The sequence below is a fragment of the Leptodactylus fuscus genome, chromosome 4 (genome assembly GCF_031893055.1).
Source record: "Leptodactylus fuscus isolate aLepFus1 chromosome 4, aLepFus1.hap2, whole genome shotgun sequence".
NCBI lineage: Eukaryota > Metazoa > Chordata > Amphibia > Anura > Leptodactylidae > Leptodactylus > Leptodactylus fuscus.
In genome coordinates, this window is record NC_134268.1 from 28,718,104 (window position 1) to 28,745,930 (window position 27,827).

General features: G+C 44.0%; 1 protein-coding gene across 1 annotated transcript in view; it reads left to right on the top strand.

Moving 5' to 3' along the window:
- The window catches only part of ANGPT1 (angiopoietin 1), a 235,820-nt gene that overhangs the window by 201,162 nt on the left and 6,831 nt on the right, over window positions 1-27,827 (top strand). The window contains exon 8 of the mRNA XM_075270268.1: window positions 23,459-23,589. Coding sequence (XP_075126369.1) covers window positions 23,459-23,589 — 131 coding nt within the window. The remainder of the gene's footprint in view (window positions 1-23,458; window positions 23,590-27,827) is intronic.

Here is a 27,827-nt window from a genome sequence, read left to right on the forward strand (position 1 = left end):
GTCTCAGGTGGGAATAGACAAGGAGGTGGGATTCTGAGCTCTCTTACATAGTCCAAACAGAGGTGAAGAGTTGTAAAAATTTCCACTGTGCCAGAATGTTATTAAAGGAGGCAAAGAACTGGAGTTGTACTGGTGAAAGGGTCCTCTTACAAGAGAAGGGTTATTTTCATCTTGCCATCACTTTATGATTAGTGGGGTCCTGGCCACCACTGATTATGAGAATGAAGGAACTGCAGTGCAGTTGCAGCGATGCATCCTCTTCTAAATTTTTCCTAGACAGCGACATCAGACTGACTGCAGTTCCTCGCACAATCTCATACACTTTAAGGCTCCGTTCCCATGGAGTAACGCCCCGCTCATTCTGACACATAAACACATGTCAGAGTGAGCGTTGTAAAACAGAATCCCATTGACTTCAATGGGTGCAGTCTACAAAAAGCCTTCAATATGTCTCTTTCCCTGTTACCTGGGTACCGGAGGAGATCAGTCCTATTCATGTGAATGGAGCCGAGCTGCAATACCAAACATAGTCTCATGGATATGTCCAGCACTTGGTAGCCAGTTATGGGTTCACCCAAATTGCCTTTCCAACCAGTTGATCAGACCCCACCAATATTTTTTCCCAGAAAATCATTTACAGTTGGCGCTTGTAGAAACCCCTTTCCAAGTGCCCACTATAGGGATATAGATGTTAAAGGGGTTGTCCCATCACAAGGATCCTGTCTATACTCCTTGTTAATGTGGATGTAAGACTTTTCCTAAATACACTGCTTCAGTAAAACTGCTTTGTTTGTCCACTATCTTACTTTATTCAATTCATTGTTGACACAGCCCTTGACTTATCTGCTCAAAAGTCAAGTGATGTATCTGCTGCTCTGAGGGGGGAGGGAGGAGGGGCTAAGTGCACAGGCCCTTCAGCCGCCCCATAGGATCACACTATGTGGTGGGCGGAGCTACATGCTAATTTGGGGTGGAGCTAAACAGAAGGTTGCATGTGAAACCCCACCCACCAAATGACGTAAGAAACCAGGAAGAAAGAAGATTTTACAGCAGTGAAGACTGGTGACTATGCGACGTGGGAATACCCCTTTAATCTCAGCTCAGCTAGGTATGGATGTGCTTAAAATGGTAAGAGTGGTGTAAACCTAAGCCTACTTTATCTCCCTTGAGAACAAGAGCATTAGACATGTTGAACCATCTTTTCACCATTATTGGGGAGTGTCAGTAAGTCCCCATCCATATTAGATGGCCTGATGGCCCTGGAAGTCAGCTGATTCAGCCAACATGAAGGTGATATATGGCCGGCTTTAGAAGCAGGACAACAAGGAGAGAGCACAGTATCTAATAGAGGCAGCATACACGTAATAGACAACCATAAGGACTCCATGCCATTGTGCAGGCTTTGTGCGCTCAATCATAAATCTTTACTGAGTCACTAGTCAACTTCATCCTACAAAAGGGGAAATGTGGTGGGGGGACCATCCCAATAACAACAGACTGCCCATAGCCGAGAGCACTTCGCACAGCAGTTTTGCTTTTCAGCAGCTCATTTGTGTAGTTGTCAATGTGATTGTCCGCAGTGTTTGTTTTCACCAGTGCCCAGAGATTTACTATCAATTAATTGTAAGCATCTGTGCGCTCGGCAATCACGTCAATTGGCCGGGTAATGGACTCGCATGTGATCGATTAGATAGAAGCTGAGAATGTATCCCTGTGATTTCTAATGTTCTTTCTATAACTCTGAGAGCTCTGGGGCAGATGTACTAATTCTGTCTAATATAGGCAGCAAAAATGTTGACAGGACAGTCACAAGTCCTATCACAACGGACACACGGCTGGATTTGTGCAACTTCAGGACTCAAAAACCGATGTTGACAGCAACCTGGGCACGGAATATGCAAACTAGACCTAGCTCTCTATAGATCAATGAATGGTTAACGGCATAACCTGGGAATAATAGCCAAGCCTGAATAACTCCTCCAAAAGGAAGAGGAACCATCTGCAGATAGCTATTTCAAGGTTCTTGCCTCTCATCAGTGCAGAAGTCTTGTCCTATTTAAGAATGCTTTTACGGATCCCTCAGTAGACTAAATCTATGAGGGATCTGTTAAAATGGGGCCCCTAGAATGCAAAATGACCATGAAAAATGTCCCTTTTTTACGTCTGTTTTGTCCATCAGTCATCTGAATAGAACATTAGACTTGACTTTCATCTTTAGGCTGACTTTAGATTTTGGATGACCATTGGCTCTCTCATTGATGAAGGGAATGTTCTTACTGACTTGGGCTGCTTCTTTGATAAGAAAGAAGAAAAAAGAAAAATGGGGAAAAACACCATTTCAGATGATCCTAACCTATCTATCTGCAGGGCTGGGGTGATATGCTGGGGTCTGGTGACACTAACCTATCTATCTGCAGGGCTGGGTTGATATGCTGGGTTCTGGTGACACTAACCTATCTATCTGCAGGGCTGGGGTGATATGCTGGGGTCTGGTGACACTAACCTATCTATCTGCAGGGCTGGGTTGATATGCTGGATTATGGTGACACTAACCTATCTATCTGCAGGGCTGGGGTGATATGCTGGTTCTGGTGACCCTAACCTATCTATCTACAGGGCTGGGGTGATATGCTGGGTCTGGTGACACTAACCTATCTATCTATAGGACTGGGGTAATATGCTGGTTCTGGTGACACTAACCTGTCTATCTGCAGGGCTGGGTGGATATGCTGGGTTCTGGTGACACTAACCTATCTATCTGCAGGGCTGGGGTGATATGCTGGTTCTGGTGACACTAACCTATCTATCTGCAGGGCTGGGGTGATATGCTGGTTCTGGTGACCCTAACCTATCTATCTGCAGGGCTGGGGTGATATGCTGGTTCTGGTGACCCTAACCTATCTATCTGCAGGGCTGGGGTGATATGCTGGTTCTGGTGACACTAACCTATCTATCTGTAGGACTGGGGTGATATACTGGTTCTGGGGATACTAACCTATCTATCTGCAGGGCTGGGGTGATATGCTGGGATCTGGTGACACTAACCTATCTATCTGCAGGGCTGGGGTGATATGCTGGTTCTGGTGACACTAACCTATCTATCTGCAGGGCTGGGGTGATATGCTGGTTCTGGTGACACTAACCTATCTATCTGCAGGGCTGGGGTGATATGCTGGTTCTGGTGACACTAACTTATCTATCTGCAGGGCTGGGGTGATATGCTGGTTCTGGTGACACTAACCTATCTATCTGCAGGGCTGGGGTGATATGCTGGTTCTGGTGACACTAACCTATCTATCTGCAGGGCTGGGGTGATATGCTGGTTCTGGTGACACTAACCTATCTATCTGCAGGGCTGGGGTGATATGCTGGTTCTGGTGACACTAACCTATCTATCTGCAGGGCTTGGGTGATATGCTGGTTCTGGTGACACTAACCTATCTATCTGCAGGGCTTGGGTGATATGCTGGTTCTGGTGACACTAACCTATCTATGTGCAGGGCTGCAGTGATATGCTGGGTCTGGTGACACTAACCTATCTATCTGCAGGGCTGGGGTGATATGCTGGGTCTGGTGACACTAACCTATCTATCTGCAGGGCTGGGGTGATATGCTGGTTCTGGTGACACTAACCTATCTATCTGCAGAGCTGGGGTGATATGCTGGTTCTGGTGACAAACTCTCTTTAAGGCCAGTCATACACTTTAAATAGCTTTACTTGGCCAAGCACTCCATATGTACCAAACTGGGAGAGGGCTGTGGCAGAAGCTTATCCTCCAACTGCCCAATTCTTTCCCCCCCCCCCCCCAACACCTACTGTTGAGGAAGATTCAGATGTCCCGATACACCTTAGATGGTCAGCCACATCCATATAATGGGTTCAGCTTCCATTTTGAGTCTTAAAACACTGCCTTAAATTCTGCATTTGGGGTCCACATATCTGGAGTGTAATCCATTAGTGGAACTCAACACTAAAATATGCTAAAATCCGCATTTTTTGGTAGCCATGGCACCACCTAGAAGATACATTGACCATTGTGCTTATCATGTTGTGAAAATGCTACACGTATTATTGTAAGGGAGACTACAAGTCTCCCCGTGATGTGGCAGTAGAGCGGCGGACATATCTGTGGTGGCTGGAAATCGGTTGAGGTTACACAGCGTTGTTGTTGTAAGTATCACTTTCTACGCATTTATAAATCTTCCAGAGAAGAATAATTGCTTCATATTTTTTTCTCCTCTGTTGACAGAGATTCTTTAAGTGGAAACGTAAGATTTGGTTCAATTGAGTATGTTCTCGACCACAAAACTTGGGAAAGAGTTAGACAAATATCTTTATTTTTATTAGACTTTTTTTTTTTAATTTCAATTTCTATGTCAATGATGATTTATGGGCTCGGACTTTTTATACTTAAACACAAGCGAAAAGTCAGACATTGTAAAAGTGTTTTACTTTCCTTAAGGAACACGGAATTGTGACGGCTCCTTCTAGAAGAGTTGATATATTAACATAACCCCGGCTAACATTAAGATGCCGATCACTCGCAGAAAGATATGGGGAATGTATATTTAAATTTTGGTTTCACAGATCCAGAGAGTCATTTATCTTAATTTAATGTTGGTTATAAAACACAAGGTGAAAGGGAAGGAGATTTTTACATGTAGAGTCTTGAGATTTTCTTGAGTCACCTTTAGGGTTGAGCGATTGGTAAAGTAAATTTCACGATCGCGATCGGAATTCTGATCTCGATCTTTTCTGACAGGATCGAGGTCGGAGGTTATCTCAAGATCGGCTCAACCCCATTCATGTATATATTATTGATAGGGTTGAGCGATCGGGATCGGGAAAGATCGGATGCCGATCGGCGATCGAGCAAATTTCATGATCGGACGGAAAATGATGAAAAATCGGATTTTAAATACGATCCTGAAATTTCAAGATCGGCTCAACCCTAATCACCATGTAGGATGGAAACAGTAGATAGATAGATAGATAGATAGATAGATAGATAGATAGATAGATAGATAGATAGATAGATTTTAGATCATTGGAATAGAACGCACTCTTAGATCCTTCTTCAGACTTCCAGCTATTGCCCTGTATTCACACTGTAGACCTATTCTGGGTCCAGGAGAGATCTGTCCAGTGTAAGGTCCCATCTGAATGAAGTCGCCTCGTCTTGGCAGGTGGGCTTTTATAAGCTTGAACAATCAGGTATACGAATGTACATGTATGGATGTAAATACGCGTATATAACAAACAGCAGCGATACATTTTCAGCTCTATTTATATACAGTGGGTCTTGGGGCTGTTTACAGAGAGCTACTGTAATGTTTGTACGTGTATTACTGCTATTGCAGCTGATACCTGTTCACACTGGGATGTACTGTCTAAATTTTACGTTTCGATAGACAGGTAGATAAGGTGAGATATGAAGAATACTAGCCACTGCCCGCAACTTCATCTGCTTGTTGTTGGCGTCGATGATCTGCCTATATTCAACAAATTGCTGCCGTCAATAGTTCACCTGCTCTGGCATTTTGACAGCTCTCAAGCTGTCCTGCTGCTGAACTTGTTCCTCGCACCATGCCTGTGATTGTTCTGGCATCTCAGCAGCAATCTGGGATGCCATATAATGAGCGTGTGGTTGGCATCGATATAATGGGTATGTTGTTGACGTTGATGATCCGCCTGCTCCAGCATTCCGACTGCTCAAATGCATGGATGCATTCATACATGCCGTCTGTAATAGAACCTATTACAACATGTGATAATCTATCCCTACTGCTATAGTTACAGATCGCCGAGCCTGGAAGTCACTCCAGGGGGCAGCAATCCACCCCAAAATGGTGGCTCCTCTTGGAAAATGACGCTTTGGTCAGCTGTCACCTAGTTATTAACACTGCAGACACTGATCGTGGGAATTGCTGGTGGCTATGGCGGGCACCTAGCCCTGAGTGGACGTCATATTTACAGTCCCAACATCAGCCATAATAGTACAAGCAGATGTCGGGAAAGGGTTAGATGGAGTCTCTTACCAAAGACCCACAGTGTATGAGCAATATGTAATTTTGGAGACAGAATTTCACAGCTCAAAAGTTGAATCTGTCATGTACAACATGTCCTCCTAACCTTGTACTTTTCTGCTGGACTCCCACTTGAAGCTTCCATCCTGCCAAGAGAAAGAAGTGACGTAAGACATGTTCATTAAATCGTATTCTTCTCCTTACAACATTCATCATCTTAAGAGCCTAGTGAGATATCCTACAGCTCAGTCTGTCAGCGTGCTTTAGTACTACCCTGTATTTGTCCGTACATGTTGATTCCTCTATGTTTTACTAGGGAATGGAGCATAAAAATAAACATATCCCCCAAAAAATTTAGCTTTAAATTTTTGTTAAACAATTGTTTTTATTGTTTAGTATTTAAAGGACAATACCAGCACAAGCCCATGTTACATGGTATAACAGGATATCAACACAATGTTAATACTGATTCTATCTAAGCCGGGTTGTACCCAAATATTCCAAATCGTACATTTACTATCCAAACTGAATAAATGGCGATTTGTCTCAGACGGACTAAAATGTCCACCGCGACATACATTGTACAGTCACTGTCCACAGAGTGTTTTACATGATCTTTACAGTCAGTCCTGTTAGTGAAAAATGTCCTGCAACCTGATCCATTATATCATTACATGCCGTAGTGCCGCTTATATTACCACAGCTACCACCACTGCCACCACTCAGCCCAAGATGTCCTGCGGCCTGGTCCACCTTCACATACTACTATACCACATATTGGTGCCACAGTGTTGGCATAAAAAAAAATCTAAATCATTTTGATTTCACATCTGCTTCCATTATGTGGATAATTTAAGGTGACTTCTTTTTATGGAAAGCCAATTCTTCATCACTTTTCTTCTTGACTCACAGCCACAAATAACAATAAGGTTCCTAGGAGCCCTGACAGTGTTCTACACTATGTTTTATAGATAGGTTCCTAAGAGCCCTGACAGTGTTATACACTATGTTTTATAGATAGGTTCCTAGGAGCCCTGACAGTGTTCTACACTATGTTTTATAGATAGAGTCCTAGGAGTCCTGACAGTGTTCTACACTATGTTTTATAGATAGGTTCCTAAGAGCCCTGACAGTGTTATACACTATGTTTTATAGATAGGTTCCTAGGAGCCCTGACAGTGTTCTACACTATGTTTTATAGATAGGTTCCTAGGAGTCCTGACAGTGTTCTACACTATGTTTTATAGATAGGTTCCTAGGAGCCCTGACAGTGTCCTACACTATGTTTTATAGATAGGTTCCTAGGAGTCCTGACAGTGTTCTACACTATGTTTTATAGATAGAGTCCTAGGAGCCCTGACAGTGTTCTACACTATGTTTTATAGATAGATTCCTAGGAGTCCTGACAGTGTTCTACACTATGTTTTATAGATAGGTTCCTAGGAGCCCTGACAGTGTTCTACACTATGTTTTATAGATAGCTTCCTAGGAGCCCTGACAGTGTTCTACACTATGTGTTATAGATAGGTTCCTAGGAGCCCTGACAGTGTTCTACACTATGTTTTATAGATAGCTTCCTAGGAGCCCTGACAGTGTTCTACACTATATGTTATAGGTAGGTTCCTAGGAGCCCCGACAGTGTTCTACACTATGTTTTATAGATGGTTCCTAGGAGCCCTGACAGTATTCTACACTATGTTTTATAGATGGTTCCTAGGAGCCCTGACAGTGTTATACACTATGTGCTATAGATAGGTTCCTAGGAGCCCTGACAGTGTTCTACACTATGTTTTATAGATAGGTTCCTAGGAGTCCTGACAGTATTCTACACTATGTTTTATAGATAGGTTCCTAGGAGCCCTGACAGTGTTCTACACTATGTTTTATAGTTAGAGTCCTAGGAGTCCTGACAGTATTCTACACTATGTTTTATAGATAGAGTCCTAGGAGTCCTGACAGTGTTCTACACTATGTTTTATAGATAGAGTCCTAGGAGCCCTGACAGTGTTCTACACTATGTTTTATAGATAGATTCCTAGGAGTCCTGACAGTGTTCTACACTATGTTTTATAGATAGGTTCCTAGGAGCCCTGACAGTGTTCTACACTATGTTTTATAGATAGCTTCCTAGGAGCCCTGACAGTGTTCTACACTATGTGTTATAGATAGGTTCCTAGGAGCCCCGACAGTGTTCTACACTATGTTTTATAGATAGGTTCCTAGGAGCCCTGACAGTGTTCTACACTATGTTTTATAGATAGGTTCCTGGGAGTCCTGACAGTATTCTACACTATGTTTTATAGATAGGTTCCTAGGAGCCCTGACAGTGTTCTACACTATGTTTTATACATAGGTTCCTAGGAGTCCTGACAGTGTTCTACACTATGTTTTATAGATAGGTTCCTAGGAGCCCTGACAGTGTCATACACTATGTTTTATAGATAGGTTCCTAGGAGCCCCGACAGTGTTCTACACTATGTTTTATAGATAGGTTCCTAGGAGTCCTGACAGTGTTATACACTATGTTTTATAGATAGGTTCCTAGGAGCCCTGACAGTGTTCTACACTAGGTTTTAAAATATACATGTATTAGATACAGAAATATAACGATAGCAACATATATAATGTACACATATTAGTTACATGGATATAACATAATAACATATATAATGTACACACACATAACATGCATAATGTATAATGTACATGCATATCGCATAATAATATATATTACATACATGTATTAGTTACACACATTAGCTACTTGCTTGATCTCATTGGAAAAATAAACAAATTGACCGGGTTTAAGAAGCGGCCGCGCCATTAAGCACACAATAATGAAAGGGCTGCTTTTTCTCATCCTGACGTGAGCTGATTTGTGAATTATTTTGTCTGGTCTCGTGAATCGCTGATTATTTTTGTTGCACGTGAAGTCTTCTTGTAGTTAGTAAAACGTCTCGGCCACGGTCTGAATGGTGTCACAGCCTGTGTCAGTAAAAATAAATGGAGGGCTGGACATGAAAGGCCATGAAGCACTAATGTCCTAGCACTGCTACCAGTCCGCCAGATTCTATAAACAGTTGGGATTATCTGGCGGTCTAATAATACGTCGCTCACGATTAGCGCGCTTACAGCTGCTCCTTACTGATGTCAAAACACAGCATGTTAATGATCAGGCCAATCTCTGCTAATAGCCGGTGTCAGCACTGCCGGCTCTTTACCTGCCATCTCTCACCACTTACTACACTGTGTCTTACAAATGAGCTACAACGTCTCGCACTTCCTCAGCCACATCTGGGGGGTTTACAGGGAGACGGCGATTTAGCGCAGAGGCCTTCGTAAAAGTTCCAAAATTACAAATACCAAAAATAGCAAAAATGAGAATGACGCATATAGAGATGTAGACACTGTATCTGTACTGTACTTCTAGATATAGTCTTAGTAGTGGTGGATACTTTATTATTGGTCTCACTGTTATTAGACCACAGAGTGCGGGATCATGTGGGTAGTGGTGTTTAACATACTAAAGAGAAATAATATAATAAAATTCATAATATATAGAAAAAATGTATGAAATAATATGTTAGAATGAGGATTGTGTTAAATCTTGCTATACATATATTGCTACATACAAATGCAAAGATAGAATTGAGATACGCTGGGTTCACACCAGCGTTCGGGTCTCCGTTATCAAGTTTCCGTCTTCTGCAGACAGAAGACGGAAACCTGTGAGACCGGCAGTGAGCGCCCGTGAGCGTTTTATGCTCTCCAAAACCGTTTTTTTTCAAACCGGACACAAAGTGCTGCATGTCCGACTCTGTGTCCGGTAAAAAAAAAAACGGTTTCGCCACGGCGAGCATAAGACGCTCACCAGCGCTCACGGACGGACACTTTTCAAACCCATTTAAATGAATGGGTTTGGAAAGATGGCGGCAGGTTTCCGTCTCCTGCAGGAAACGGAAACCTGCAGAACGGAGACCCCAGGCGCAGATGTGAACGAGGGCATAGATAGATTTTCTAGATAGGCAAGAGTTAACTATAGTCAATATGTAAGTAGATAGAATTGTTTATAAATAAATTTGATAACTAAGAAGATAAAGAAGGTAAATGACAGATAGATATGAGATAGATAGATGATAGATAGATAGATAGATAGATAGATAGATAGATAGATAGATAGATAGGAGATAGATAGATAGATAGATAGATAAATAGGAGATAGATAGATAGATAGATAGATAGATAGATAGATAGATAGATAGATAAAACATAATGTGTTAAAGAGATTATAATCCAAATTATACTAGAATTACAGGTTGGGGCACTGAGTAGAGATGTATTTGTATTGTTATACTGACCATGTTGAGAGACCCAATGGAACATATTGTAATTCCTTAGCAGTCTACCTACTACCATGGTAAAGCTGCGTGTATGGTATACATACCAGCTCTATCAGTATGTACACCGCCCTATAGATAACGCCACGCTCAATGAGTGGTGGTCTATACAATGTATGTATAATGCCGGGGTGGACATACTAGTCCATGGTGACCCTGCACAGTTTGGAGAGTTTACTAGGAGCTGTTTCGGGCAGCAGAGAAGAAGGCAGCGCCCCTTGTGCCCCATCACATCTGCTACAGTGTACTACTACTAGGGGCACATGGAACAAAGCTGCTGAACATACTGTGTCAGTAGAAACTGTACAACTTCTTGTGTTAAGTGTTTACAGTGTAATCACATCTCGTGTAGCTCTCTGACATCCTATTTATTATACTTGTACATGTAGTCAGGCTGCAGACAGATGATGCCGGCTCATTGCTGGAGGACTGGAGGACTGCGCCTTTCTGTACAGGATTCTCAGGGCAGTCTTCAGTCAGCACCATGGAGGTTGTTTGTTTTGTCTCAAGTGAAAAATGAGAGTTCCTAAACTCTTAATACACAACACGGTCAGTGAAAAGCACATTAATCGTCACATTGTATCATTACACAATCCACAAGATCAACATACAGCAGGCAATGTATGGATAAGAGCTGGAGAAAGTCTGAGATGTATGTTCTGTACAATCACAGTATGTACAATATACAGTATAGAAGAAAGTCATAGAACTAAGTTACCACGAGAAAAAGGAACATTGTTATTAATGAGACCATTCAGATTAAGACATCTCTATTATTATTATTATTATTATTATTATTATTATTATTATTATTATTATTATTATTATTCCATTATTATTATTATTATTATTATTCCATTATTATTATTATTATTATTATTATTATTATTATTATTATTATTTTCTCTTACTTCCTATTATATATTCTCATATACTTTTATTTTTCTAGTTCATATTGTGTTCTTATTAGTAATATAGTTGTTCATATTATTTTTAGTATTTTTATTTAGTATTTTTACTATTATTATACATTATACATGTTTAGTTATTATTAATATTATTAATAATAATAATAATAATAATAATAATAATAATAATAATATTAGTAGTAGTAGTAGTAGTAGTAGTAGTTAGAGATGAGCGAACACTAAAATGTTCGAGGTTCGAAATTCGATTCGAACAGCCGCTCAATGTTCGTGTGTTCGAATGGGTTTCGAACCCCATTATAGTCTATGGGGAACAGATACTCGTTAAGGGGGAAACCCAAATCCGTGTCTGGAGGGTCACCAAGTCCACTATGACACCCCAGGAAATGATGCCAACACCTCTGGAATGACACTGGGACAGCAGGGGAAGCATGTCTGGGGGCATCTAACACACCAAAGACCCTCTATTACCCCAACATCACTGCCTAACAACTACACACTTTCCACATTCAAAAAAACCTCTATCAAAGTGGGAAAATACCTGGAAACCTTCTTTACTCCCCAAATGGATGGACACAAACCCCAATTTAAGCTCAACAAACAGTAACAACCACCCCTTTAAATCACGTTCCCCATGACAACCACAAATGGAATAGGCAATGGGAATTCCAAAAGCCCTCACCCTTAACTGTCATTTTGAGTGTGTGTGTGTGTGTGTGTGTGTGTGTGTGTGTGTGTGTGTGATGTGGTAAGACCTTCCAAAATTCACTTTTCTAGCCCTTAACATGAGCCCTTCCAAACAAAGTTACATGACCTTAAGCTGAGCTACCAGCAGAGACTGAGGCCCTTGGCATGAGTAGAGCCTTGCACCAGCAGTGTTTTTGGCACTTAGGGTGAGTTGAGCCTTGTACCAGCGTGTGTCCCTTAACATCAGGCGGGCCCTAAGTTCTGCGCTTTGCACAAAAGTTCCACATTAACTAGGCTGAATGGTACAAAGATTAGTAGGCCCGAGAACCAGGAACAGGTCTTGCAATGGCTGTCGGATAACGCTTAAAGCACATTGTCCACCAGCCAGGCAGCCTCTACCTCCTCTTACCCAACAGTCTTGTCCTCCTTCCACCCAAAATTCCCAATCTTCCCAGAACAATAACCCCAACTGTCCCTGCTCCCCAGAGCTGTTCTCCCTTCCTTTGACTGTACCGCAACCTGCCCCTCCATTTCGCGATTCCACGGACCTAACAGACGAGTATCTGTGTCCAGATGCTCAAACACTAGAGTCTCCTCCATTCCATCTCCGGTCGATTTGGTGGCGGATGACCAGCAACCCACCCTCATCGACGACGATGAGACGCAGTTGCTGTCAGGGCAGCCAGTTGACATGCGCATTGTGCAGGAGGAGGAGGCGAGACAGGAGTTGGAAGAGGAGGTGGTGGACGACGAGGACACCGACCCCACCTGGACAAGGCAGATGTCAAGCTGGGAAAGTAGTGTGGATGTTGAGGCAGGTGCAGCACCAAAAAGGGTAGCTAGAGGCAGAGACATGTCCAGAGGCAGAGGTCAGCTGCTTTGCCGAAGCCAGGCCAGACCCGGAATGTCCGAAGATGTTCCCTTTTGTACCCAGCCCAGAAAAACTCCCCCATCGAGGGCACGTTTCTTGAAGGTGTAGAGTTTTTTCAAGGAATGCGCCGAGGACAGATATAGTGTCGTCTACACAATTTGCCTCTCGAAATCGAGTAGGGGCCCTGAGAAGAGCAACCTGTCCACCACTTCAATGCACCGTCATTTGGAATCCAAGCAATGGAATCAGTGGCAGGCAGCAACGGCAGGACAAACGTCGCCCGCCGTTCATGCCACTGCCTCTGCTCACAGTGCTGGCGATGCACTCCAGAGGACGAGCCAGGACATCACTTCATCTGCCTCCGCCACTTTGTTGACTTCTCCCTCATCCTCCCCTGTTTCTGTCTTATCTCCTTCTCCTGCACCATCAAAGGCACCATCAGGCGCTTCTTTACAACAACCCACCATCTCTCAGACATTGGAGCGCCGGCAGAAATACACCGCTAACCACCCACCCACGCAAGCCTAGAACGCCAACATCGCTAAACTGCTGGCCCAGGAGAGGTTGGCGTTCCGGCTTGTTGAAACTCCCGCCTTCCCGGACCTGATGGCAACTGTGGCACCTCACTATGCCGTCCCTAGCCGTCTCAACTTCTCCCGGTGTGGCGTCCCCGCCTTGCACCAGCACGTGTCACTCAACATCAGGTGGGCCCTTAGTTCCGCGCTTTGCTGCAAGGTCCACTTGACCACCGACACTTGGACAAGCGCCTGTGGTCAGGGATGCTGCAGTGCTTATCTTTAATGACAGGCAGGGTGAATGTGGTGGAGTCTGTTCCCCGGGTGCAAACTGAGGTACCCTATCTCCTCTCCCAGGCCAAAATTCATGGCAGGAGTAGACTGAAACCCTACGACGCTGCAACCTCCACCACAGCTACTAGCGGCAAACGCTAAAACACTGGTGTGGGGAGACTTCAGCAGGCGGTGCTGAAGCTCATCAGCTTGGGGGACAGACAGCACAGTGCCTCCGAGGTCAGGGATGCCATCCTGGCTGAGATGGCATTTTTTTTTCCCTGCTACACCTGGGGCCTGGCATTTTTACGCCTGTGATAATGGCTGGAACCTGGTAGCGGCTCTGGAGCTTGCCAGCCTCCAACACGTTCCATGTTTGGCCCACGTCTAACCTAGTGGTGCAAAGTTTTTTAAAAACATACCCAAATGTACCGAAGCTACTGTTGAAAATGCGGCGCTTGTGCGCCCACTTTTGCAAGTGCACAGGAGTCGCTGCTAGCCTAAAAACACTCTAGCAAGGCCTACATCTGTCCAAACACAGGCTGTTGTCCGTCATTCACACACGCTGAAACCCTACAATACCATATCTTGAGCAGGGTGTGTGAGCTGCACAGACCTTTGATGGAGTTCCATCTACAAAACCCAAGGGTTCCTCAAAGTCAGCAACCAAAGTTTCTGCACCATGAGTTTCCAGGGGTGGCAGAGTTATGGCTAGGGGAAGAGGCATGGATAGGGATGATGTCTAGGGGCAAAAGCAGTGTGGATGTGGAGGCAAGCTAAGCAGGAAAAACTGGGGGTACAAGCTAAGGCATGGACTGGGGTGATGTCTAGGGGCAAAAGCAGTGTGGATGTGGAGGCAAGCTAAGCAGGAAAAACTGGGGGTACAAGCTAAGGCATGGACTGGGGTGATGTCTAGGGGCAAAAGCAGTGTGGATGTGGAGGCAAGCTAAGCAGGAAAAACTGGGGGTACAAGCTAAGGCACGGACTGGGGTGATGTCTAGGGGCAAAAGCAGTGTGGATGTGGAGGCAAGCAAAGCAGGGAAAATGGTGGCTAGAGGCAAAGGGATGTCCATAGGCAGCAAGGGCAAAGATGCAAAACTCTCCCGTTTCAAGAATTTTCCTGACTTGTTTCCCCACAAAACATTCCTGAGAGGAGGGCTGAAACACCACCCTCCTCCTCCTCCGCTGTTAGATTGACCCCAGCTACGAGCTGAAAACGCTGCAACACTGGTGTGGGGAGACGTCAGCAGGCTGGGCTGAAGCTCATCAGCTTGGGAGACGGACAGCACACTGCCTCTGAGGTCAGGGATGCCATCCTGGATGAGATGGCAATTTGTTTATCCCCGCTGCCCCTGGGGCCAGGTTTTTTAGCTTGTTGGAGGGCTCTGGAGCTTGCCAGCCTCCAACACGTTCCATGCCTGGCCCACATGTTCAATGTAGTGGTGCAATGATTTTTAAAAACATACCCCAAATTAGCTGAGCTAAGGGTGAAAGTGCGGCACTTGGACACCCACTTTCCCAAGTCTACAGTACCTGGAGCTAGCCGCAATACACTCCAGCAAGGCCTACATCTGCCTGAAGCACCTACTGTTGTGCGAGGTCACCACACGCTCTAACCCTAGATACCGTATGTTCAGCAGGGTGTGTGAGCAGCAGAGACCTTTGATGGAGTACCAGCTACAAAACCCAAGGGTTCCTCAGAGTCAGCTCCCTCACTTTCTGCACCATGAGTTTCCATGGGTGGCAGACTTATGGCTAGAGGCACAGGCATGGATAGGGGTGATGTGTAGGGGCAAAAGCAGTGTGGATGTGGAGGCAAGCTAAGCAGCAAAAACTGGGGGTACAAGCAGCCGGTGACATCATCACTGACAAGCACAGCTGTCTGTCAGCTGACAGGCTGACTTTCACCAAAATGAACAGACAATGGATAGACTCATCATATACATGTCAGTTACATGACAAATTTAGTGCAATTTGCAAGTCCAAGATGGTTTGGAGATCTGCGGAGAGGAATCTCACCACCTCTTGCGGGTGCCATCATTTGGAAGGCAAGCCCTGGGCTCAGTGGGTGAGAGCAAGCGCAGGATAATCGTCGTTTGGCCTGGCGGCCACTGCCTCTTCCACTGTTGACAGGGCTGGCGCTGCAGTCCAGAACAGGAGCCAGGACACCTCCACATCTGCCTCTGACACTTTGGGGAGTTCACCCTTATCCTCACCTTTTCCTGCCATTTCTCCTTTTGCCCGCGCCATCATGCGCCTCTTCCCAGCAACTCCCCATCTCCCAAGCCTTTCATTTCATGCTAAAGTACAGCGCAACCCACCCACATGCCCAAGGCTTCAACGGCCTCATCTCAAGAAATCTGGCCCAGGAGATGTTGGAATCCCGGCTGGGGGACACGCTGCCCTTTTTGGGCAGAGTGTCTACTGCGCCACCGCACTGTGCCGTCCACACCAGCACTTTCCCCCAAACATGAGGCGGTCCCTAAATTCAGCGCTTAGCCCTAAAGTTCCATGTGACCAGTTACGAATGGACAAGTGCATGCGGACAGGGACGCTACCTTTCAATTTGGGCACAGTGGTTGAATGTAGTTGAGGCGTGGACCGGGTCGCAAAATGTGGTGGCCTGACTTGTCTCCCCACACAACATTCCTGGGAGGAGGGCTGAAACACCACCCTCCTCCGCTGTTAAATTGACCCCAGCTACGAGCTGGAAACGCTGCAACACTGGTGTGGGGAGACGTCAGCGGGCCGTGCTGAAGCTCATCAGCTTGGGGGCCAGACAGCACACTGCCTACAAAGTGAGTCATGCCATCCTCGATGAGACGGCAATGTGGTTTTTGCCACTGCACCTGGGCCCAGGCATGTTGTCATGTGTGATAATGGCCGTAACCTGGGATTGGCTCTGTAGCTTGGCAGCCTGCAACATATTCCATGCCTGGGCCACGTTTTTAACTCATTGCTGCTAATCTTTTGAAAAAGGTACCCCAATGTTCCTGAGCTACTGGTGAAAGTGTGGCGCTTGTGCGGATAGTTTTTAAAGTGTATAGTTGCCGCTGCTAGCCTCTATGCACTCCTACAACGCCTGTACCTGCTGGAACAACGGCTGTTGTGCGACGTCTCCACACTGCTGGCACTAAACATATCATGTGTTGAGCAGAGTGTGTGAGCAGCACAGACCTTTGATGTAGTTCCAACTCCAAAACCCTCGGGTTCGTCAAAGTCAACTCCCTCAGTTGCTCAACCATGAGTGGCCATGGGTGGCAGACTTATGTGAAATCCCATCCCATCCATTGCACTGGACACGAAACATTAGCATGCGCTCAGCACAACTTCGGATATGGCAGATGCGTTAAGCAGGGTGCAGGGTACAACACAGACCAGGCCCGAGCACCAGGAACAGGTGTTAGAAATACTGCAGCATCTGCCATTTCCTTCCAATTTTGGGGTTTTGGACCCGCCACCGACTTGTCTGGACCTAAGTGGGGATCATGAGACACAGTTGCCATCAAGGCAAGCTGTGGTCATGTGCGGTTTGCAGTAAGGGGGCAGTGCGCAATTGGAAGAGGAGTTGGTGGATGACGAGGCCACCGACCCCACATGGACAGGGGTGATGTCTAGGGGCTAAAGCAGTGTAGATGTAGAGGGAAGCTAAATCAACAAAAAACCTGGGTAGAAGCAAAGGCATAAACTGGGGTGATGTTTAGGGGTGAAAGCAGAGTAGATGTGGAGGGAAGCTAAGCAGCAAAAACAGTGGGTAGAAGCAAAGGCATGCAAAACTCTACCCTGTTGGAAGACTTATTCCTAGGTCTGGAACACGTTAATGGCCCCCCTGGACAAATTACTGCCACTCAGGGGCCTAGTGTCACCAGGAGGGACAAGTATAGGCGCATGTTGTGGGAATACCTGGCCGACACCAGCTCTGTCCTCTCCGATCCCTCTGTGCTCTACAGCCTAAACTTATTTTCTCATCTTTTTTTCTGAACTGCACATCTCTTGCCTGCTTCCTTTGGGATCTTAGAAATGGTGGTCCACTTCCACAGATGGTAACTTCAATAGACAGTGTAACGGGAGTAGCTGAGGGATCGCTGTCTTAACCACTTTTTGGCACAAAATTAACTTCCAAAGCCAAATATGGTGCAAGTATATGATGCAAGGACACCTACACACCTATCTCTGACACATTGGGGAGTTCACCCTCATGCGCCCTTTTGGCCTGCACCATCATGCGCCTCTTCCCAGCCACTCCACATTTCCCAAGCTTTTCATTGCAGGCAGAAGTACAATACAACCCACCCCCATGCCCAAGCCTGTAACAGCCTCATCGATAAACTGCTGGCCCTGGAGATGTTGGTGTTTGTTTATGCTTCTGGAGACCCAGGCCTTCCGTCAGCAGATGGCAGCTGGGGCACCTCCCTATGCTGGGCCTAGCCGTTACTACTTCTCTTGGTGTGCTGTCTCTGCCTTGCGCCTGCATGTGTCCCATAACATCAGTCGGGCCCAGAGCTCTGCGCTTTGCTGCAAGGTCCACTTGACCACTGACACATGGACAAGCGCCTGTGGTCAGGGATGCTGCAGTGCTTATCTTTAATGACAGGCAGGGTGAATGTGGTGGAGTCTGTTCCCCGGGTGCAAACTGGGGTGGCCTATCTCCTCTCCCAGGCCAAAATTCATGGCAGGAGTAGACTGAAACCCTACGAAGCTGCAACCTCCACCCCAGCTACTAGCGGAAAACACTGTAACACTGGCATGGGGAGATGTCAGCAGGCCGTGCTGAAACTGATCAGCTTGGGGGACAGACAGCACAGTGCCTCCGAGGTCAGGGATGCCATCCTGGCTGAGATGGCATTTTTTTTTCCCTGCTACACCTGGGGCCTGGCATTTTTGCGCCTGTGATAATGGCTGGAACCTGGTAGCAGATCTGGAGCTTGCCAGACTCAAACACGGTCCACGCATGGCCCACGTTTTCCAACTTGTTGGTGCCATGTTTCTTTGAAACCTACACCATTGTGCCTGATATACAAGTCAAAGTGGGGCCATTTTCGTAAGTGAGAACTAGCCTCTGCTAGGCAGAAAACATTCAGAGCACACTCCTCTCATCTTCGCACCGTTGGCTGGCGGAGGAAGACGAGGGGGTTGGAGTGGCATCTGATGCCCCTATCCCACACGAGGCTAGAGGGTGCACTTCAGTGCATCCCATTGCTTCACCACAAATGGTGTGAAGGGGAGTGGAAAATGGAGGAAATGGAGAGTGACCCTTACAGTTGGGGCCAGCAAAGGCATGCCAAGTAACACACTGGCACACATGGCTGACTTCATCTTGGGTTGCTTTTCAACACATATTTCACATCATGAAGAACAAATAATACTGGATTTTTTCAAGCCTCGAACCCCGGTCTAGGTCTAATGTCTGTTCCTTTCTTATATTAGGGGAGAGGGAAAAAAAATTACTTCAGTGATACGTTTAGCGTACATAGACTGACTATTAATGTGTATCCCACTTAGTGTTGTTAGGGTTACACACCGTCACAACCTGGCTAAAGCTTCTATAGCTGTTAATAAAGTCAACATAACTTTACGGTATCCAAAAAGACAGCTGGTACCGACAGAGAGCAAGACAAATGTCACCCAAAGCTGTGAGCTCTGAACACCCACAGTGACTTTGGCGTCATCATCATTATAAGGGAGCGGGTGGTAATAAATAACTTGGCAGTGCCTAAAACCCAAAAAGCTTATACAACTATATTTACATTAAGATACACAAATGAAACTTTTCAGTAGCATGTCATGAGACAAGCTGAAGCTCTTCCTTTGTGCAGTGCTATTTGAAAGTTAAACGCTGCCTTTATTTTAATTCTGGAGAAGGTGCAGACATTAGATTTAGAACATGTTGTCTTCATTGTCCAAATCCTCTATATAGGTAACGTGTTTTTCGGGCCGAGCTGTCTGGGAACGAGCTGGTGCAGCACTGACAACCTGGGTGAATATGGCAAGAGCCTGAGATGTAGGGTGAATGAATCCCCAAATTATTTGTGGAATTCCCAGTGAGACAATGGCACTGTATACCAGTAGCAAAAATTGTGGGTGCACGTAACCCCCATATATTCTTTGAATTCCCAGTGAGACAATGGCACTGTATACCAGTAGTAAAAATTGTGGGTGCACATAACCCCAATATATTCTTTGAATTCCCAGTGAGACAATGGCACTGTATAGTAGTAGCAAAAATTGTGGGTGCACATAACCCCCATATATTCTTTGAAATCCCAGTCAGACAATGGCACTGTATACCAGTAGTAAGAATTGTGGGTGCACATAACCCCAATATATTCTTTGAATTCCCAGTCAGACAATGGCACTGTATAGCAGTAGCAAAAATTGTGGGTGCACGTAACCCCCATATATTCTTTGAATTCCCAGTCAGACAATGGCACTATATACCAGTAGTAAAAATTGTGGGTGCACATAACCCCCATATATTCTTTGAATTCCCAGTCAGACAATGGCACTATATACCAGTAGTAAAAATTGTGGGTGCACATAACCCCCATATATTCTTTGAATTCCCAGTGAGACAATGGAACTGTATAGCAGTAGCAAAAATTGTGGGTGCACGTAACCCCCATATATTCTTTGAATTCCCAGTCAGACAATGGCACTGTATACCAGTAGTAAAAAAAGTGGGTGCACATAACCCCCATATATTCTTTGAATTCCCAGTGAGACAATGGAACTGTATAGCAGTAGCAAAAATTGTGGGTGCACGTAACCCCCATATATTCTTTGAATTCCCAGTCAGACAATGGCACTGTATACCAGTAGTAAAAATTGTGGGTGCACATAACCCCCATATATTCTTTGAATTCCCAGTCAGACAATGGCACTGTATACCAGTAGTAAAAATTGTGGGTGCACGTAACCCCAATATATTCTTTGAATTCCCAGTCAGACAATGGCACTGTATACCAGTATTAAAAATTGTGGGTGCACATAACCCCCATATATTCTTTGAATTCCCAGTCAGACAATGGCACTATATACCAGTAGTAAAAATTGTGGGTGCACATAACCCCCATATATTCTTTGAATTCCCAGTCAGACAATGGCACTGTATACCAGTAGTAAAAATTGTGGGTGCACATAACCCCCATATATTCTTTGAATTCCCAGTCAGACAATGGCACTGTATACCAGTATTAAAAATAGTGGGTGCACATAACCCCAATATATTCTTTGAATTCCCAGTCAGACAATGGCACTGTATAGCAGTATCAAAAATTGTGGGTGCACGTAACCCCCATATATTCTTTGAATTCCCAGTCAGACAATGGCAATGTATACCAGTATTAAAAATTGTGGGTGCACATAACCCCCATATATTCTTTGAATTCCCAGTGAGACAATGGCACTATATACCAGTAGTAAAAATTGTGGGTGCACATAACCCCAATATATTCTTTGAATTCCCAGTGAGACAATGGCACTGTATAGCAGTAGCAAAAATTGTGGGTGCACGTAACCCCCATATATTCTTTGAATTCCCAGTCAGACAATGGCACTGTATACCAGTAGTAAAAATTGTGGGTGCACGTAACCCCCATATATTCTTTGAATTCCCAGTCAGACAATGGCACTATATACCAGTAGTAAAAATTGTGGGTGCACATAACCCCAATATATTCTTTGAATTCCCAGTCAGACAATGGCACTGTATACCAGTATTAAAAATTGTGGGTGCACATAACCCCAATATATTCTTTGAATTCCCAGTGAGACAATGGCACTGTATAGCAGTAGCAAAAATTGTGGGTGCACGTCACCCCAATATATTCTTTGAATTCCCAGTCAGACAATGGCACTATATACCAGTAGCAAAAATTGTGGGTGTATATAGCCCCAATTCTATTGCTAGGGGACTTGCAGGGTATTTCTGAGGTGAAGGTGGGGGGGCACACCGTTGGAACGGGGATTTGGGGTATATATATGGGGTATACGGGAATACACTGTCAGTGTGTTCCATTCAGGATCCTGGGAAAGCTGGGTTGCGGCGATTGAGCCCGTCAGTGCCACGTTACACTGACAAGCTTCTCCCTGGAATTGAAGTTATATGTAAGCCCAATATATTCTTTGAATTCCCAGTGAGACAATGGCACCATATGGCAGTAGCAAAAATAGTGGGTGTATATAGCCCCAATCCTATTGCTAGGGGACTTGCAGGGTATTTCTGGGGTGAAGGTGGGGGGGCACACCGTTGGAACGGGTATCGGGGGTATATATCGGGTATACGGGAATACACTGACAGTGTATTCCATTCAGGATCCTGGGAAAGCTGGGTTGCGGCGATTGAGCCCGTCAGTGCCACGTTACACTGACAAGCTTCTCCCTGGAATTTAGCTCTTACAAGAGCTGTTGTGGTTGTCTTCTCCTTCCTATCCTAGCCTGTCCCTGCCTACCCAGAATCTAAGCCCTAGCTAACTGGACGGAAACCTCCGTCCTCGGTGAATTGCAAGCTCAGAATGACGCGAAGCTGGGCGTCGCTGTTCTTTTAAATTAGAGGTCACATGTTTTCGGCAGCCAATGGGTTTTGCCTACTTTTTTCAACGTCACCGGTGTCGTAGTTCCTGTCCCACCTACCCTGCGCTGTTATTGGAGCAAAAAAGGCGCCAGGGAAGGTGGGAGGGGAATCGAGTAATGGCGCACTTTACCACGCGGTGTTCGATTCGATTCGAACATGCCGAACAGCCTAATATCCGATCGAACATGAGTTCGATAGAACATTGTTCGCTCATCTCTAGTAGTAGTAGTATACATAAATATTGTTCTCTGTTCATGTCATTATTGTTTTATAAATATCAATACTTTACATTTTATTAAAAAAATATGGATCTGAAAAACAATAAGGCAGATTTTCTAAAACACAATGTTTTGTTTCAGTCATCAAATAATTTTTACTACAATTAACATATAATGTAATGATTTACATATGTAACGTGTGATGTTTTTATAGTTTTTATTCAGTTTGCACTACCATCATGGCTTATGCTATTACAGGAGTCAGGACATATCCATTGTGTGGATCGTAATGGATCCCAAAGGATCACATTGACTTACAATCAGATAGATAGATAGATAGATAGATAGATAGATAGATAGATAGATAGATAGATAGGAGATAGATAGATAGATAGATAGATAGATAGATAGATAGATGATAGACAGATAGATGATAGATAGATAGATAGATAGATAGATAGATAGATAGATAGATAGATAGGAGATAGATAGAATAGATAGAAGATAGATAGATAGATAGATAGGAGAGAGATAGATGATAGATAGATAGATAGATAGATAGATAGATAATGTTATCAGTATTATTTGTGCTTAGTGTATATTGTATACTCTTTCCACTGTCTGTAGATATAGGCTGGGAATAACCTGACCTGTTTGAGATGATTTATTTGCCTCCTCTGGTTTTCATATGTCAGGACTGTTTGGTCTGAATTATTTCTATATTATTACCGTTCATCTCTCTTCATTATTCAATGACAGACTGGTTAGCTCAGACAAAGTTAAATGACTAAGTCCATGTAGATTTCTGTGAGCTATTGCTATGTGTTATGTGTGCGGGGTTCTTGCTGTATTGCCAGCTTTCTATATCCGGCCCCATCATTTATTGTACCAGGAGCTTTAATTGGGGTAAAAGTCCCTTATTCTGTAATTCTGTAGTAAATGGCTTATCTTTTGTCTTCTGGTCTGTTCTAGATTATACCTGAAAGGTCACAGCGGAACCGCAGGGAAACAAAGCAGTCTGATCTTACACGGAGCGGACTTCAGCACAAAGGACGCAGATAATGACAACTGTATGTGCAAGTGTGCACTGATGCTAACAGGAGGTGAGTCGTCTATCAGAATGGGGGTTGCATATAGTGCAAAAAGTCAAGTATACTCGTTGACAATCACAAAGCTTCTTAGTCCTGTTTATTCTGCTGTGGTCACTGGTTTACCCCCAGGCTGCTACTTGTTTCCCGTAGATGATGTATGGCTTTGGAGAACCTACGATTCCTGTCGCTTCCTGCAATGATGGAGTCTACAGCCTCTCCTGAACCTGAGGATAACCATACACATAAGTAGTGATGAGCAAACCTTGTGAGGTTTTTTTTCTGAATATTATTTTTGGTCCGAACCAGAAATACTATTTCTTCAGACCATAGAGTAAAATAACTGAAGGTCAGGAAAGATGCATAATTTTTTTAAAAAATGAATTATACTCAACTTTCTTGGGCTCCGCCATAGCATGTGATTGTCCTCTGTGTTTTCTGACCCTCTCCCTGATGTCATTGTCCCCATGTCACTGCTGAGGCTTCAATGGCCACTTGGGAGGGGATATCAATGTTATGCTGCTTTGATACTGTGTGTTATGACATCGACACCTCCCATGTGACCATTAGGGCCCAATCACAGGTCTCAGCTGTGACCTGGGGTTGATGATTTAAGGATGAGAGACACAACACATTGAGGACACCCTGGAAGAAAACCAGATGATTTAGCGGAGCATAGTGAGCATATTTATTTTCCTCTAATTTTTCAATTTGACATCACTTAGGTAATGTTTGCCCTAGGGAGCTAGACATTGGATTGATAACTTCCTAGGAGCCCTGACAGTATTCTAAACTATGTTTTATAGATAGGTTCCTAGGAGCCCTGACAGTGTTCTACACTATGTTTTATAGATAGGTTCCTACAAGCCCTTACAGTGTTCTACACTATGTTTTATAGATAGTTTTCTAGGAGCCCTGACAGTGTTCTACACTATGTTTTATAGATAGGTTCCTAGGAGCCCTGACAGTGTTCTACACTATGTTTTATAGATAGGTTCCTAGGAGCCCTGATAGTGTTCTACACTATGTTTTATAGATAGGTTCCTAGGAGCCCTGACAGTGTTCTACACTGTTTTATAGATAAGTTCCTAGGAGCCCTGACAGTGTTCTACACTATGTTTTATATATAGGTTCCTAGGAACCCTGACAGTGTTCTACATTATGTTTTATAGGTAGGTTCCTAGGAGCCCTGACAGTGTTATACACTATGTTTTATAGATAGGTTCCTAGGAACCCTGACAGTGTTCTACATTATGTTTTATAGATAGGTTCCTACAAGCCCTAACAGTGTTCTACACTGTTTTATAGATAGGTTCCTAGGAGCCCTGACAGGGTTCTACACTATGTTTTATAGATAGGTTCCTACAAGCCCTTACAGTGTTCTACACTATGTTTTATAGATAGGTTCCTAGGAGCCCTGACAGTGTTCTACACTATGTTTTATAGATAGGTTCCTAGGAGCCCTGACAGTATTCTACACTATGTTTTATAGATAGGTTCCTAGGAGCCCTGATAGTGTTCTACACTATGTTTTATAGATAGGTTCCTAGGAGCCCTGACAGTGTTCTACACTATGTTTTATAGATAGGTTCCTAGGAGCCCTGACAGTGTTCTACACTATGTTTTATAGATAGGTTCCTAGGAGCCCTGACAGTGTTCTACACTGTGTTTTATAGATATGTTCCCAGGAGTCCTGACAGTGTTCTACACTATGTTTTATAGATAGGTTCCTAGGAGCCCTGACAGTATTCTACACTATGTTTTATAGATAGGTTCCTAGGAGCCCTGACAGTGTTCTACACTATGTTTTATAGATTGGTTCCTAGGAGCCCTGACAGTGTTCTACACTATGTTTTATATATAGATTCGTAGGAGCCCTGACAGTGTTCTACACTATGTTTTATAGATAGGATCCTAGGAACCCTAAGAGTGTTATACACTATATTTTAAGCCAATTTATAATGTGATTCATACTGAACTTGGTCAACCCAAAAAAATATTGGACCCAAACACTCCAAGCCCAAAATAAAATGAATCCTGAGAGGTTCGCCTATCTCTAGCTGTTAGAGGGTAGACCAAAATAATTTTATCTGGTGAGCCTAAGGATCGTCTTTTTGACACTTCCCATACAGTTACATGGAACACTTTGTTAAAGTAGGAAAACTTGAAATCCAGATTCTTGTGACCATAGGGATCTCAGAGTTCACATCGGCATCAATGAGACACTCATTCTCTATCCGGTGGATAGAATTAATTTCTTGAGTCCCATTAAGCCAAAGAATCAACTTAGTAACGCACATGTCTATTTCTGACTACAGTATGTAGTCAGGTCGAGGACCCCTCAATAGTAGCATTGTACTAGTCACTTTTAGACTGTTATCAAGCTGCAGGTAAATTATTACTATCTGGTACTCAGCTATGTCTGTACATAGAAATCACTTTGTCAGTACAGATTGTGTTTTCCAAATGAGTCGTACAAGAGCCCTATTGTTCCTTATGGACTTCATCTTGTGTTTGTATTGGCCGCTGTCATGTGCCATTAACACTTCCTATCACTCATCTGGAAGAAGTACTTTCAGAAATGTCTTTGGAAGGAGCGGGTAAACATTTACATTATTACTTATGGTGTTATTCATTCCCTGGGATTTGCTTTGAAGAATAGATTATGTGCAATATTATCACAGAAATATGGTCATTTTCAGAGATTTTCCTGCAGTTATATGCCACTGACGTGAACTCGCTCACTTCCACCCCAATCATTTTTTAAGCGTTTCCGATGGCAAATTCCCTTGATCCCTGACTAGCCCTTCAATCTGACATAACGCTGATGCAGATAGTGAAAGACATGGCTGTGAGCAAATATACACGGCTTGTTGTAGAAATATACCGCTACGCCCTGAACAGGAGGAAAAGAATAATACAACTTCCATTTAAGACTACTATAATAGTTTTGGAGCACGTCAACACATTGTATCATCTCTCTCTGATAGTATATAATGTATATACTATAAGGATACAAGTAGGGTTGAGCCATCAGGATGGGAAAAGATCAGATTCCGATCGGCGATCGAGTAAATTTCACAATCGCAATCGGAATTCCAATCCCGATCTTTCCCGGCGGGATCGAGGTCAGAGGTTATCTCAAGATCGTCTCAACCCTATTCATGTATATATCATTAATATGGTTGAGCTATCGGAATTGGGAAAGATCGGATCCCGATTTTAAAATCGATCCTGAGATCGGCTCAACCCTAGATACAAGTCTAGAAGTATACCCACCATGTAGGCAATGTATATAAGGGATATGGGGAGCAAAGACTGATCATCAAGCCCAAGGTCCTCTAAGACGTCTTCTTAGTAATGCTACGTTTACACAAGATCTGGCTCTCTGTTGTTATAGTCCATTGGTGGAACAAAACATTAGAGACGCAGACTGCTAAAATAGCGATTACACATGGCGCTCATTGACTATAATGGGGTCTATCTGGTGTCTGTCGCTTTAAAACTGAAACCAGTAGAGGAAAAAGTCTAGATTTTTGGCAAACACTGCAATAGACTCCAGAGCAGGTGTGACTGTAGCCTTACAGAACTTGACTATCTCCAGTGTCACACGAATGGTGTACAGTAAGTCATCACTACAGAACTGGCAGGGGTGGTGGTGGCACTAGATAAAGGTGGGCATTTATAGAAGACTCTTTAACCACCTCCACCATCTCCAACTTTTTGCATTCTTTAATAGGCTCCAATCCACCAATTATGATGTAGTTGTCATTTGTTTGTTTTTCTAGCCCCCACCATTCCTGAGCAACCATTGCTGTTAGGTTTCAGCACACAATATCATAATTAGGTCTTCAGATGAATGGTCCTGGGCTGGAGCAAACAGTCTGTCACCTCCCACCTGACTGTGTAGAGAATCTAATTAGGATATTGGATGCCGAAGCAAACAGAAATAATTGCAAAGAAATGGTGGGTTACTAATGTGATATAAAAAAAAAATAGTATTTTTTTAATATTATTATTATTTTCTTAACATCTGGGTCAAGCCTTGAAGTCCCTATAAAGCTTCCTATTATTAGTTTAACAGTATAATAGAATTGTCTGTCGCTAAATCTCCTTCCCTCTAATGATTATGAGATGACTCTGCTGAATCTGTCCCAGGCTAAACAGTAAAATGGAAATAGAGCTGCTGGAACAAGAAATATCCCTTTGTGAACATGTTCTAAATGCCATTGGGCCTTTTTATGGGAAGTTAC